General features: G+C 46.4%; 1 protein-coding gene across 3 annotated transcripts in view; it reads right to left on the bottom strand.

The window, feature by feature from the left end:
* The window catches only part of LOC126537722 (uncharacterized), a 55,046-nt gene that overhangs the window by 26,277 nt on the left and 14,649 nt on the right, over positions 1-14,120 (bottom strand). For all 3 annotated transcript variants that reach the window (XM_055074476.1, XM_072287536.1, XM_055074477.1), the window contains 2 exons: positions 5,484-5,522; positions 2,209-2,247 (listed from right to left, as the gene is read on the bottom strand). In XM_055074476.1, the coding sequence (XP_054930451.1) occupies positions 2,209-2,247; positions 5,484-5,522 (78 nt within the window). The remainder of the gene's footprint in view (positions 1-2,208; positions 2,248-5,483; positions 5,523-14,120) is intronic.

Raw genomic sequence — 14,120 nt, 5'->3', positions numbered from 1 at the left:
CCAAAGTGGTGTACTTCTGATCATTATGCTTCCAAGGCACCACGACGAACCATGCATCCCATTATGTTTTGAAAAAAAAAAAACAAATATAACAGAACTGTTACTTTTCCTAATATTCTCATAGACTCAAGCCAGAAAAGTATCTAGAGATATAGAAGCTAGATGCCATCAAGTTAACTGAAACAATGACGCCAAAGAAATTAAGCGGATGCACGTCCTTTTTCGCTTGTTTGCAATGGTCACCTTAGACAATGGACACGGAGAACCCTAGCGCCATATTTTCGTCCATTGCAGGGACGTTCAATGACTGCATGGCTTTTATGGTGGTTCACATCCTGAGCCATTCACTTCTGCAAGTAGAAGAGCAAGGTCAAGCTTACCGAAGGTAAGCGTTCTATAGGTCTAGGCTTTTTATAGAATCCCGAATAGGCCCTGTACTCATTACCACCTTACTTTTTTGAAAAATTGCGAATGAGGTTCAGGCGAGTTGGCCGCCAAATTAAAAGCATGTTCTGGTTCGTCGATATTTGTTGGGTAGTTCTTCCTAAATAGCAATTCGTCTTAGGTCGGAAAGGCGCCATGATGGAGCTTCAACACATTGGAATAGGGCTATATGTTCTAGCGGTGAAGTTGCCTAAGAAAGTCATTTACAATTTTTTTTTTTGGCGAAAGCCTAATTGCGAAGCCATAAAGGCGTGTTACCACGCCCCGCTCAATCGCTCCGCATGATGTAGTTCTGTGCTTTCCGCTGCTGGGGTGATACTTGCGCTCATGCACACTAACGTATAAATAATGCATTGTGGGGCTTGTACTCCAGAAACTGTATCGTATTATTTTGGACGCCGTAGTCAAGGGCTCGGCAACATTTGAGACCACTTGTGGTTCTTTAACGCACACTGAATGTTTGAACACGAACACTTTTTGCATTCTGCCTCCGCGGGAATGTAGTCGCCGTGGAAGTGACCAAATCCGCGATCTTGAACTTTGCCGTGATACGCCACAGTCACTAAGCTAGAGTGGTAGGTAAACACGTACAAGCATTGACTTTGGCCAGGATGATTTAGTTTCATAAGGGTTGATATATGTGTTTTGTGGTGCCGGGGCAACGAACGAGCAAAGTGAATTCAAATAATTTGTTGGAAGCCTGTCCGAGGGCATTTTTCAGCAACTGCAACTGCAATTGGGGAAACGTGATAATGTAAACGTACAGAAGTTCATGGAACATTTATTCTTACATCTCTGACATAAAAGATTGCTTTAAAAACGATTAACATTGCCTACATTGAGCGGTTTTTCTTGTCTAATTGGCTGACAAGAGGCAAAGAGCAGTATCAAGGGGAGAGGGTTTCGATGGGTTAGAGCCAGCGCAGTGAAACATAGGTAACCGAACGAGAAGAAATGTGCTAACGGCTGCGATTGGCCCGCTACCCCTTACTTAGCTTGCGGTGGCTGGTCGGAAATCGCGGCGGCGTGCAACGGAAAGTTAATAATGCTGCTAAAACTGATCCTCAGGAAAAAATGGTTGGCAGAGCGGTGTCGTAAACGTACCGAAGAGGCTCCATAATGTTATACTGGCACGCATGAAACTTTATTATACGCAAATAAATCCATGCTATCCTGCAGGCGCGAGTAACCAGTGCTTGAGCGGTCGGCGGACACTCATGTTATATTTCTTTCGGAACGAGGCAGTCTCCGGCTATTCATAAAACAATAGTTTTGTTCGACATATTATTACATGTGTAACGCATACGCGTCACTTTGACGCGGTGGGGATCCTCGGTTTTGTGACGTCGAGAGAGAGAGAATACAGGAAGGCAGGGATGTTAACCAGTCAATAGTTATGAACAGGCGAAGTGGGCTCAGCCTGAAAACTATTCACCAATAACAGAGGGCAAACGACTAAAAGACACCCCATCAGAAGTACTTATTCTTTTTCGTTTCACCTAACCATGCATAATCACTGTGTACCCGTCATACCAGGTGTGGAGGTATCGCTGTTTTCGTGACGTCGCGTGGCAGACAGGTAAAGTGGGGGTGGGCAAAATATTTTTTCACCAGCCGTGAACGGCTCATTGCAGAATTGGAATAAAAAAATTGAATAGCTTTACGTTATAGCACCCTAAAATCCGAGAAACCGCAAAATTATTCCTTTCTAAATCAAGAACAGCAATTATAGATAAAGAATACAGGTGTAATAGAGAAACTTACCTGTTGCTTTCTTAGGCTGTTCAGAGGACGTATTTTCATCTGAAATAATAGTACAATGGCTTACTTTTCTCACGTTAGCCTTACGAAGAAACACGGCACCAAAGCTAGCTTTGTTCAAAAGACCAGGGGGGGGGGGGGGGGGGGGTATTCTGTAAGAGTCCACGTAGTGGACTGTCCCTTTTGGCCGCTGCTGATTGGAAGCAGCTTTACGAGCGAGGAGGAAACTAGCGGTCCTAGCCAATCAGCGGCGGCCGAAATGGTGGATTCTTACAGAATCCCCCCCTCCGCCCCCTGAAATCGTGCATCAAAGCGCAAGATGTAAAGATGTACGTGTCGCCAAAGTATTTCCGACAGTGAGCGAATATAATACAGAAATGTTTGATTGTCGGTTTGTTCTGCACATGGCAGTACTGGCCGTTGTATGAAATGCATTGTCTGCATTCTGGATCCCTGCATATTCTGTGCCGCACGTAGTACTCATTCCCGGTGGGCGATGGTGATATGGGACCCTCCAGCCGGTAACACCAACGTTATTATGGATGTATTCCTTTCTTATCTTAGTGCCATTTGTAACAGTCCTATTTTATCATTTGTGCTGGTGCAATACTGATGAACAGCTCGTCAATGGTGCAAACAATGACTACGATAAAAACAATCATGGTGCTTTCAAATAAGGTATTACCAGAGCTCTACCGATAAGAAGTTGCTTCGTGCAGATTCACTTTCAACATAAGTGATACAAGTGCAGTGACTTGTTTATGCTCGGCGATTTCTTGTAGATAATTTTCTATTACTGACATCGCTGATCTCTTGCATGCAGTATTTTGTCTACTGGAATAGTGTTTAACGCAATAAAAGTGAAATAGGGGGCTGTGCATAAAGAGACAAGGAATAAAACAAATATTAATACGAGCCTGTTATCAAAATCGGAATAAAACCACCGGCACATGTTTCCTATATAGAAACAGGAATTCGTACATTGCCGTGGAAAGAAAAACATTTTAATTTTGCGGTGGAACGACATCGGGTTGCGTTGTAAAATTCACAACATTTATGAGTCTTGAAAACAAGAAAACGCATTTGTATTTGTAATAAGCATCACTAAGTGCCAATAGAGCGTGCCCTATAGATGTTCCCTCACGATGCTCCCAGGCGATGAGCACCAGTATTGAAAACGAGAACGTTTTCGTTACGTCCTATATTTAATAATTGAATGACCTTCTTTATTCGCTTCATTAGGAAAAGAAATCACTCAGCCCTGCGTGGACTTTTTTAGCAGGACGTGGTGCTGAGCTAGGGCAGTGTAGTTCTTGTGATTTCCCGAAGAAAATTCATTACTCAGGGGGAAATTAACTTCGATAAGTTGTTTAACGGTCACCCGCTTACAATGTTGCCTTCCATTCGGCAAATATTACGTAAACTACGTAAAATTGTACGCGGAATATCAGCGCGTATATACAGGAGAAACATTCATGAGATCCTACTACGCGGAATGCATGTAGTAAAAATACACGCTAGAAGAGAGGCTTTACCTGACACCCATAATCAGAGAAGGAGATTGAAGATGAGCACTAACCTAATTGGTATGGTTCACCAGTCACAACAAGAAATAGGCCAAATAGGCATTTTTGGCGACGTAGCAAATACAATATTATTCTTAAATCATAACCTGAGGAAAAATATATTGAAAAACTATGGGATCTTAGTTAGAGGTCTTGCTTCCGTTACGACGAACGTACCTAGCAAATACACCACGCCATCTACCATGTTGACATAGTGAATTATGCAAATAAATTATCAATACTTTACAAATTTATATGTACATTTGAATATTGTCTGTACAAAGTTTGCAAGCGATAATTCCATTGCAATTCTTGACTTAATTCAAACACAGCCTACCCACAATACCAGTAAATTCAAGCAATGGGAGGTCTGGCATACCTTAAGTTTTTTGCACCCGCTTTTTCATATGTGCAACGCTCACAATTCATGTGTGGAGCAATGAATCTGTACTTCGTATTTCCATTTTCCGTTATTTATTTGTTCTTACCTCGTGTATTTTGCACCGTTTTCGCACACAGCTGTCTTCACTCGGTCTACTTTCCTTTTTTGTGTGTAATTATTGTGTTTTATAAGTAACTAGCTTCGGCGCATTGTAGGCATGTTAACCCCATGAATGAGATGAGCGTCAGTTGGATGTCAGGACTCGTAATGCGCCCAGTCAGATAGTAGGATAAGCACTTCTGCTGAAACGCATTTCATTTTGAAATAGCACTGGCGCGCACATACACACAGACCGATTGCTCAAAGGAGTGTGTGTCCGTAGTAAGGCGGATGGTGTAGAGCTCGTTGTTGAAAAAGGGGAATTAAGAGGTGCGTGACTAACTCCGGGTGCAATATTGGAACGTGGAGGAGGGGAATTGGCAGCGCCGTTGAGGAAATGGAGACGGTTGCTCTGAAAAGCATGAAATCGCGAAAGCTGGTGGAAAAGTTGTAGCTGTCGTTTCGGAACAAATATTACGGAGCTCGACTGCAAGTTCGAACTGTTGAAGTTAATCTCATTGTAGTCAGCACTCGTCCATCGCCGTCATCAGTGCGATCGGTAACGCAACCATGCACCGCGAACACCACTGCTGTCTGACAAACAAGATACAGAGAAATAGTCGTGACTGTTCTTCCTCCCCGTTCTTTCTTTTAATGGCCCTGACGGCATTAATTTGCGAGCTCCCTCGACTTCATTTTCGATTGTTTACGTCGCTCTGTGCTTCGCTTTCTGTCGTATGCACATTTTCTTGCCTATGCATTGTAACCACAATTGGCAATTCTTTCATCACGGTATAAATAGCGAAATACATTGTATAAACAAATGATGAATATGATCATGATCACAATGATTATAATGATTATGAGAGTATATGTGCAAAATTCATAGTGCATTTTTTACTACAACACTTCTTTCTTAAGAAGCTATTGCTCTTTTGCCGTGCAACCTTCTTTCTCTTGCAGTTGCGTAGTTTGAGTAATCATTCACAATGCTTTTCTTTCGGTGCACCTGAACAGCCTATACCCATCTCAATGAAGAGCCCTGACGACCAGCTGGTATCAAACACGTGCCTCTAATGAAGAACAACAATAATGTTGACTGGTTCATCATTTTCGTCAGAGCCATTGTGAAGACTAGAACAAATAATACTGAATAGACCACACAAACGTGTACTATTCGTGGTACAGTAATATAAACAGATGTATGAAATAAAAAATGAAAACAAGCTTACCATTTTTACTTGTTCCATTTGAAGCAGTAGATGTAGTGTCTGTAAGAAATTAGTGGCAATGCCTATGAGAATGGAATAATTTTAGCAAAATCCGCTTCTATTGCACCCTCTGAAATTCGATGCACAGTGAAGCTATTGCCGGCGTCAGACAAGCACCACCCCCGCAAGCGATGTGCGTAACGCACACGCGCTTGTGTGTGCAATTGCAGCATACATCCTTTCTCTCCTATGTCCTCCGCGAAGCCTAAATACTTTACCGAATTGACTGAAAATTTTAAAAGGAAATTGCGTAAGGTCAATCGAAAAGTACGACTTACACACAAGCTGTAGACATGATAGCTTGGTAGTGTAATTCTAGTATACGAGAAAACACATATCTGGTATGCGGAGACAAAGCTCTTTTCCAATTGCCGCTGAGGTCTCTATGAGTGGCCGCGGCCGCTAGGTGGCAGTACTGGTTTTAGGACAGTGTTTGCCATAATAGATCGTTTTAATATAGCGTTAGTGGCGGTACGCTTAACGCTCAAATGTAGCGGGACCACACTGTGAACGCGCAGAACGCTATAGACCCTTTCGCTATTTACAGACATAGGCCATGGACGGCTCCCGGTTTTGCTCACTGACGTAGCCCGCTAAATGTAGCGAGCAAGAAAGGCACAGGCGGCGATATCGAGTAGCAGGACTACGTTAAAATCTATGCCCACGAATTTTCAGCGCCTTTCCTCTGTACATAACGACAATCTTACAAGTCAGAAAGAAAATGCTGGGACTTTTCGTTCCAAAACTGCTACCTGATTATGAGGCATGCCGTAGTGGAGGACTCCGCAAAGTTGGACGACCTGGGGTTCATTAACGTGCAGCTAAATCTAAGTACACGGTTGCTTTCGCATTTCGCCCACACCGAAATGCGGCTGCCACAACCGGGATTCACTGCCGCGACCTTGTGCTTAGCAGCAAAACACCATAGCGAGTAAGGAACCGCGGCGGCTTAACTTTACAAGGCAAGGTTGCCGTAAGTTACCCTAAAAAAATTATGTATTAGCCTTGAGGCACAATGCGAATTTCTTGTATCTCAAAACCTTAACATACACTTTCCGTACAGTGAAACAACTTAAAAACGCGTCTATAAGATTTGCGCACAGCGTGCCTTCACTGTTCTTGGAATTTATCGTGATACGCTAGCGCTCGCACTATGCGGACGCTAAGAAATGGCTTTGTAAAACAAGGCGGCATGCATGGCTCCCGCTTCCTTTTGAATTCTCGGGATCATGGAGGAAGGAAAAAGTTAGGAGGGAGCATCACGCAACGCGCTTGAAGCAAAACCTCTCGTCCCAACACGCGAACGCACATCAACGTGCGCGGTTGGTTTCTGTGTTCCCGCTCTGCCAGTGACAGCCAAAGCAGGGCAGCTGAACATGCACGTTTCAAATAAGAGGTGCTGGCATTGCTTCTGGCAACAAGACATCTAAGCAAATCTCGATTCTTGCCCCGCAATCTCGACGCAATAGATCAGGTGTTGGGCTGCCACTGAGCAAATGTATGGGCTTCAAGGAGCGTTCGCTTGCCAAGGCTTCCTGAGTGACGTAATACTATCTCCTAACTTTTCCTTCCTCCGTGCTCGTGATGGCTACGCTCTCACTCTCGTCGATCGAAAGTAAATATTCAAATAGGCTTCTGCTTCCTCTAAACTCAGCTGAAACACTAGTTATGAGCACATAGTGCGTGCGATTTCTGAAATTGTTCAGCGATTACGGCATCCGTAGGCCTGACGAGACGCGCCCGTATTACAACAACGGGATGGTTGCTAATGGATTGCGTTAACTTAGATGCATTTGTTACGAGGCACAAGACGGCGCCCCGTCTTCTAAGTAAAAAGCGGAAGGTCTGGCAACAAAATATTTAACGTATTTTTTACGTTTGTCTTTCCGTACATTAAACTAAATGTATTGAAGGGACGCCGACCATAACATCCCACAAAAGTGCGTACGTTTAACGTACATAATGCGACAAAAGCTATTATAAAGCTATCTACTATCAAGAATGTGGTTTGGAGTGCTACTAACTAGATGGCAAGCCAATAAGCTTTGGAGCTTTGATTACTCGCACCTAGTTGGCATGGTGAAGTGTTGCGCGTTGCGCCCATTGTTGTTTTATGCTATACTAAAGCTATATTGAATAGCGTCCCGCAGAGGTTTAGAGTGCGGAAATGCAAACACTAACGAAAGCAGCTTGCGCTATAGTAGTACTGCCGATCGCAGCACACGCTGTCCGACAGATGCAACGGGCACAGTGTTTACGCATCAAGGACAGATACATTGGGTGTCCACGTACATCATGCGTCAACGTGTGATTTCCATAGCAGGAATAATGCCCACGTTTTGAAGCATCCTGTTCCTCTATCAGCTCTGCCGCACAATGAGTCCCGTGTCATCAGCAATGTACGACGTGTGACTATAATTTTAACCATCCACAAGTCAATTACCAACCTGATGATAAAGTTTTGGTCGAGACTCAAGCCAGAAAGCGAGGCCTTGTCCAGAATCTCCTCAGCAAGAACTTATTGCATGTGAGCGACAGGAGCGACGAAATCTTTTCATACGATGGAGTGCACCATGTCGGCGTCAATTACCATGCACCGAGATTGTGCACGTCGTCTACAAAAAGCCGTAATTCACGCGGTGATGATAATGCCCCGGTGTACCACTTACAAAACTCAGGCTTCCCATCTGTGTTAAGGGCCATTCACAATATTCTGCCTTGGCAACCTAAACGCAAAAGTAGCCAGGATAACTCACAGTTTGTAAACCTAATCTAACAAAAAAGGTCTAACACACCTGGAAGATCACGTCGCACTTTGGTATAAATATTGCACACAACTTCTCTTACTTTTCGCGAACATTTAATAAATGGAATCACTTGTCATAAGCAATTATTATTTAGTAAAAGTTTTAACCCTCACTAATGAGCCTTTTGAGTCTCCTTGGTGATAGTTCTGTTCATTGTGTAAGTATTCTGCGAATTGTGTATTTCTTTTTGGGAAAAATGGTAATGTTGCATTTCGCATTGCAGGTTCACGTTAAATAAGAATAACGGTTGTGAACGTATTAATGGCCTTGAAAAATCTTTTCTTGGTCGCACATCTTGCTGTGAGATTGTGTTATCCGTGACCTGCCTATTTGTTCAAGTTACTTGAAGTTTTTAATCCTTTGTGCCCTTTATGCTTGGATCTTAGGGGTAAGTTAGGAATATTGTTATGGTGAAGAGAAGGAAGAAGTTGATTTGGACTAGAGGATTGATTGAGGACTAGAGATTGATTAGACTCGAGTCTGACAGTTGCCTGAACGCCATTACCTCAGTTATAAATATACATCATTTTACACTCGTGGGCCTGCCTTCTTCCTGCAACATTTTGGTGGAAGGTGCGGGGTACAATCACGGAACTTCGCAGCGGACGTCATTTACCTGCCGCCACAATGGCAAATCAACCGACACAGGCGACAACGCCTCAGCAACCCGTGCCAACGGTCATCCTCACTCATCCGCGGGACCCAGGGACATTTTGTGGCACGGACAACGCCGACGTCGAGGACTGGCTTACGATGTACGAGCGAGTGTGCGACAACAGATGGGATCCAACAATGATGATAGCAAACGTCACATTTTATCTAAGAGGAACTGCAAAGCAATGGTACGACACACATGAAGCTGACCTAACGAGCTGGGATGTCTGCAAAGAAAAAAAGTGAGACCTGTTGGGCAGACCTGTCGATCGTCAGCTGGCAGCAAAAAAAGAACTCGCGTGCCACACTCAGACGTCCACAGAAGCCTATGTCATGTACATACAGTATGTGCTGGCCCTCTGTCGCAAGTCTGATAACAACATGACTGAGGCAGATAAGATTGGTCACATACTGAAAGGTATTGCAGACGATGCCTTCAATCTCCTGATGTGCAAGGAGTGTGCCTCTGTGCATGCAATTATAAAGCAGTGCCGGCGCTTCGAACAAGCGAAGGGCCGGCGCGTCGCTCAAACTGTCGACCGATTGCCCAATACCGCCGCGGTTCGTTCAGCCCACAGGACCGGAATATATCACGCGCATCGTTCGCCATGAGCTTGAAGCCATGGCTCTCGCTCCAGTTCATTCCGACTGTCGGGAAAGCGTGCCCGCTATCTCCCTTATACAAGCGGTCGTTCGGGAGGAAATATCAAGTTTGGGCATTCCATCTCTCTGCTTGGTCCGCCATACAAATGCCTACCAAATTTCTCCGGCCGCTCGCTCCCAGACGCAAAGCTTTGCGCCACTCCGTCGCAACCCAGCTGACTGGCGCACAGCCGATTATAAACCCATCTGTTTTAATTGCTCCGGTATTGGACACATCGCCCGTCATTGCCGCAACCACTGGTCGTCACCTCCTCGGTAGTCGTCTCCGAGTCACTACCGCCAAGTACAAGACAATCGTACTTTCTTCCCCTATACACCGACTAGGAACATCAATGGCGACAGTGCTCCACCAAGATCCTGCCGCTCCCCGTCTCCGCAAGGTCGTAGGTCCCGCTCGTCTTTCGTTCACCGCTCTTCGTCCCCTTCTGTAACCAGTCGCTTCGCTTCGGGAAACTAGGCGGTGCAGCTCCCGGAGGTGAAGCTGCAACTCCGACCCGGCCCACAAATCCTCAGTTGACCCTGCCTACATGTGGAAACCTAGTGGACATTGAAGTTGATGGCGTTCCTGTTAGATCTCTCGTTGATACAGGACCGCCGCTTTCAGTTATGAGCGCTGCTCTCCGCTGAAGGCTCAGAAAGGTTCTGACACCCGCCGTACCAGGCACTGCGCGAGTCGCCGATGGGAGTACTTCACCTGTCCTTAGAATGTGCACAGCACGTGTGACCATTGGGGGCCATTATACCGTTGTTCTATTTATCGTACTTGAACACTGTCCGCACGACCTAATTCTCGGCCTCGACTCCCTTTCGAAACGCTCTGCCCAAATTGACTGCTCCGCAGGTGTTGTACAGTTGGATCTGCCGCTTCCTGCCGACGCAACAACTTGTGCTTCACGCAGCTTATGTTCTGCTGAGTTTGCAAGGCTGTCTCCACAAGCGGCTATAAATGTCCTCCTGACGTCCTGTCCTCCCGTACCTGATGGTGAGTACGTCGTGTCGCCGCTTACTGACGTGGTTTTGTCGCGCAATATTTCTCTGCCGAGCACCTTAATCCGGATCCGCGAAAACTGTACTCGCGTGCCCATCCTCAATTTTGGATTTTCGTCGCATGTACTGCCACACGGTATCGCCATAGCGCATATCCCTCCTTTGGAAGAATTTGAGGTTGCTTCTTTGACCTCTGAATCCTTTCTCAGTACCAACGCCCCTGACCTTCCTTCCGAGCAAACAGCAGCTCTTCGTCACCTCCCGCAACCTTATCGGGACATCTTTGATTTGGACGACCGTCCACTTGGCCCGACATCTGTCGTCACGCATCGCATCAACACCGGTGACGCCAGCCCCATTCATAGGCGGCCATATCGTGTCTCCGCAACAGAAAGAGCCATCATACAGAAAGAGGTAGACAGGATAATGGACAAACACATCATTGAACCTTCCAGTAGCCAGTGGGCATCACCGGTTGTCTTAGTGAAGAAAAAAGACAACTCGTGGCGCTTCTGCGTTGACTACCGTCACCTCAACAGGATAACAAAGAAGCATGTTTATCTCCTGCCTCGCATTGATGACGCTCTTAACTGCCTTCACGGATCCCAACACTTTTCATCAACTGACCTCCGCTACGGCTATTGGCAGATTAGCGTCGATGAGGTGAACCGCGAGAAAACCGCGTTCGTTACACCGGACGGTCTGTACCAATTTAAAGTCAAGCCTTTTAGATTACGCAATGCGCCAGCTACATTCGAGCACATGATGGATCTCTCTTGCGCGGCTTGAAGTGGTCTACATGCCTTTGTTACCTCGACGATGTGATTGTGTTTTCGCCGAAGTCTGAGAGCCACCTGCGGCGCCTAACAACCATATTCTCCGTGTTTCGCAGGGCTGGCCGGCCTTCAGCTAAACTTTTCCAAGTGCCATTTCGGTCGCCGTGAAATTAACATGCTCGGCCATCTCGTAAGCGCCGCCGGAATCCAACGTGACCCACAGAGAGTTCACGCCGTGCAAAATTACTCCATTACTGAGAGAGAAAGTCTGGCGCTCGTATGGGCGGTCGCGAAATTTCGGCCGTACCCTTTCGGTCGGAGCTTCTGCGTCGTAACCAATCATCACGCCCTCTGCTGGCTCTCCTCTTTGAAGGTCCCAACTGGACGACTTGCACGTTGAGCATTGCGTCTACAAGAATATACATTTTCTATTGTGTTTAAGTCAGGGCGCCTGCATAAAGATGCTGACTGCCTGTCTCGCAATCCCGTGGATCAACCGGACGATACCGATGCAAAAAAATTAAATAATGGGGTTTTACGTGCCAAAACCACTTTCTGATTATGAGGCATGCCGTATTGGAGGACTCCGGAAATTTCGACCTCCTGGGGTTCTTTAACGTGCGCCTAAATCTAAGTACACGGGTATTTTCGCATTTCGCCCCCATCGAAATGCGGCCGCCGTGGCCGGGATTCGATCCCGCGACCTCGTGCTCAGCAGCACAACACCATAGCGACTGAGCAACCACGGCGGGTGATACCGATGCAGACTCGGACATCAGTGTTCTATCCTTCTCCGGCTTCCTCCATATTGGCGGTGAGGAGCGCAAAGATCCTGTTCTTCGAACACTTATGGAAGGCCTAAGCTCCTCGCCCAATGACCCGTCCCTCCGGGTGTTCACCTTGCGCAATGGAACTTCATGCCGTCGTAGCATTCGTCCTGACGACCCGGAGCTCCTCTTAGCTGTCCTCAAGTACCTTCGACTCGCCGTGCCCCAGCAACTTCACGATGCTCCTACTGCTGGACATCTGGGCATCACTCGTACATACGCCCGCCTGCGGAGCCGCTTCTTTTGTCCCGGCATTCATCGCTCTGTGCGCCGTTATGTCGCTTCTTGCGACCTGTGTCAGCGCCGGAAGAACCTGCTATGCCTCCCGCTGGTTTGCTGCAGCCAATTGATATCCCTACAGAGCCCTTCTTCCATTTGGGCCTAGGCCTCCTGGGCCTCTTTCCAATTTCCATCAAAGGAAATGAATGGATTGCTGTAGCAACCGATTATGCCATGAGATATTCGATCGCACGAGCGCTACCAACCAGCTGCGCTACAGATGGCGCCGACTTTTTGCATACGACGTCTTCCTGCACCACGGCGCCCCTCGCGATTTGCTAACGGATCGCGGCCGCTACTTTTTATCGAAGGTCGTCGATGATCTGCTCCGTTCCTGCTGTACAGAACACCAGATTGCTACTGCGTACCACCCTCAAACGAACGGCCTCACTGAGCGACTCAACAGCACGCTAACTGAAATGCTGGCTATGTACGTTTCTAACGATCGCCGCGACTGGGATGTCGCTTTACCACACATCACTTTCGCATACAACTCGTCCTGTCACGACACTGCCGGATTTTCATCATTTTACCTGTTGTATGGCCGCGATACCACCTTGCCGTTTGACACGTTGCTACCTTGCGCAGTAGAATCGCACAGCACTGGTTACGGTCGCGGTGCTATTGACTTAGACGCCAAGGCCAGAGAAGTCGCCCGTTATCGCCTCACAGTCTCGCAAGCTTCTCAAAAGCCACGCTACGACCTTCGGCGCCGAGACCCACATTTTTCGCCTGGTTCCCTTTTCTTTCTCTGGAGGCCTTCACGTCGCGTCGGCTTGTCGAAAAAAACTACTTTCCCGTTATTCTGGTCCGTACGAGATCTTACGCCAACTGTCCGACTTGACATACGAGATTACCCCAGTCGGTCAGCCTTCAGTGCCTCCCAACGTCACCAGCGATGTTGTTCACGTCGTCAGGCTCAAGCTCTATGCCCCGCCATTAAGCGAGACTCAATAACTTGCACCGGGACGGAGCTACTCCACCCGGAGCGTGATGTTACGTTGAAGAGAAGGAAGAAGCTGATTTCGGCTAGAGGAAGACGAAGTCTGGCAGTTGTGTGAACGCCATATACCTCAGTTGTAAATACACATTATTTTACACTCGTGGGCCTGCTTTCTTCCCGCAACAATAATTTGTAAATAAAACAAACAAGCAAATATATAAAAGCGACATAAGCGCGCACCCTTTAACCTATATATTGCAGACCGTTCGACATCACCTCGTTGGTCGCTATTGTATCCAGTACATATGAAGTTTACGCAAAACTATGCCAAGAGAACTGCCTGAGAAACCACAGGTGCAGAACGCTTGTGTGCGTCGAAATATTAAATTTCTATTCTGTGATGCAAGGTTCCCCTAAATTTGAGAAACATGAGGTTTTCTTAAATTTGCATAAAATGGGGCCTCACCTTTTGAAGTCAACAGCTCCAAGGTCTAGATGGCAGAGAGCTGTGCGCGGAATTAATTTTAATTTGTCTCTTAAAGGAAGCCGTCTAAACAACTTATAATAGATTAATGAATGTGGTCTTCAACATACAACAAATATGTTCATACTTATAACTCTGTATGTAAAACAAGTACTTGCATAAAGAGAGCAACACTAAA

The sequence above is a fragment of the Dermacentor andersoni genome, chromosome 4 (genome assembly GCF_023375885.2).
Source record: "Dermacentor andersoni chromosome 4, qqDerAnde1_hic_scaffold, whole genome shotgun sequence".
Taxonomy (NCBI): domain Eukaryota; kingdom Metazoa; phylum Arthropoda; class Arachnida; order Ixodida; family Ixodidae; genus Dermacentor; species Dermacentor andersoni.
This window is presented reverse-complemented; position numbering and strand designations above follow the sequence as displayed.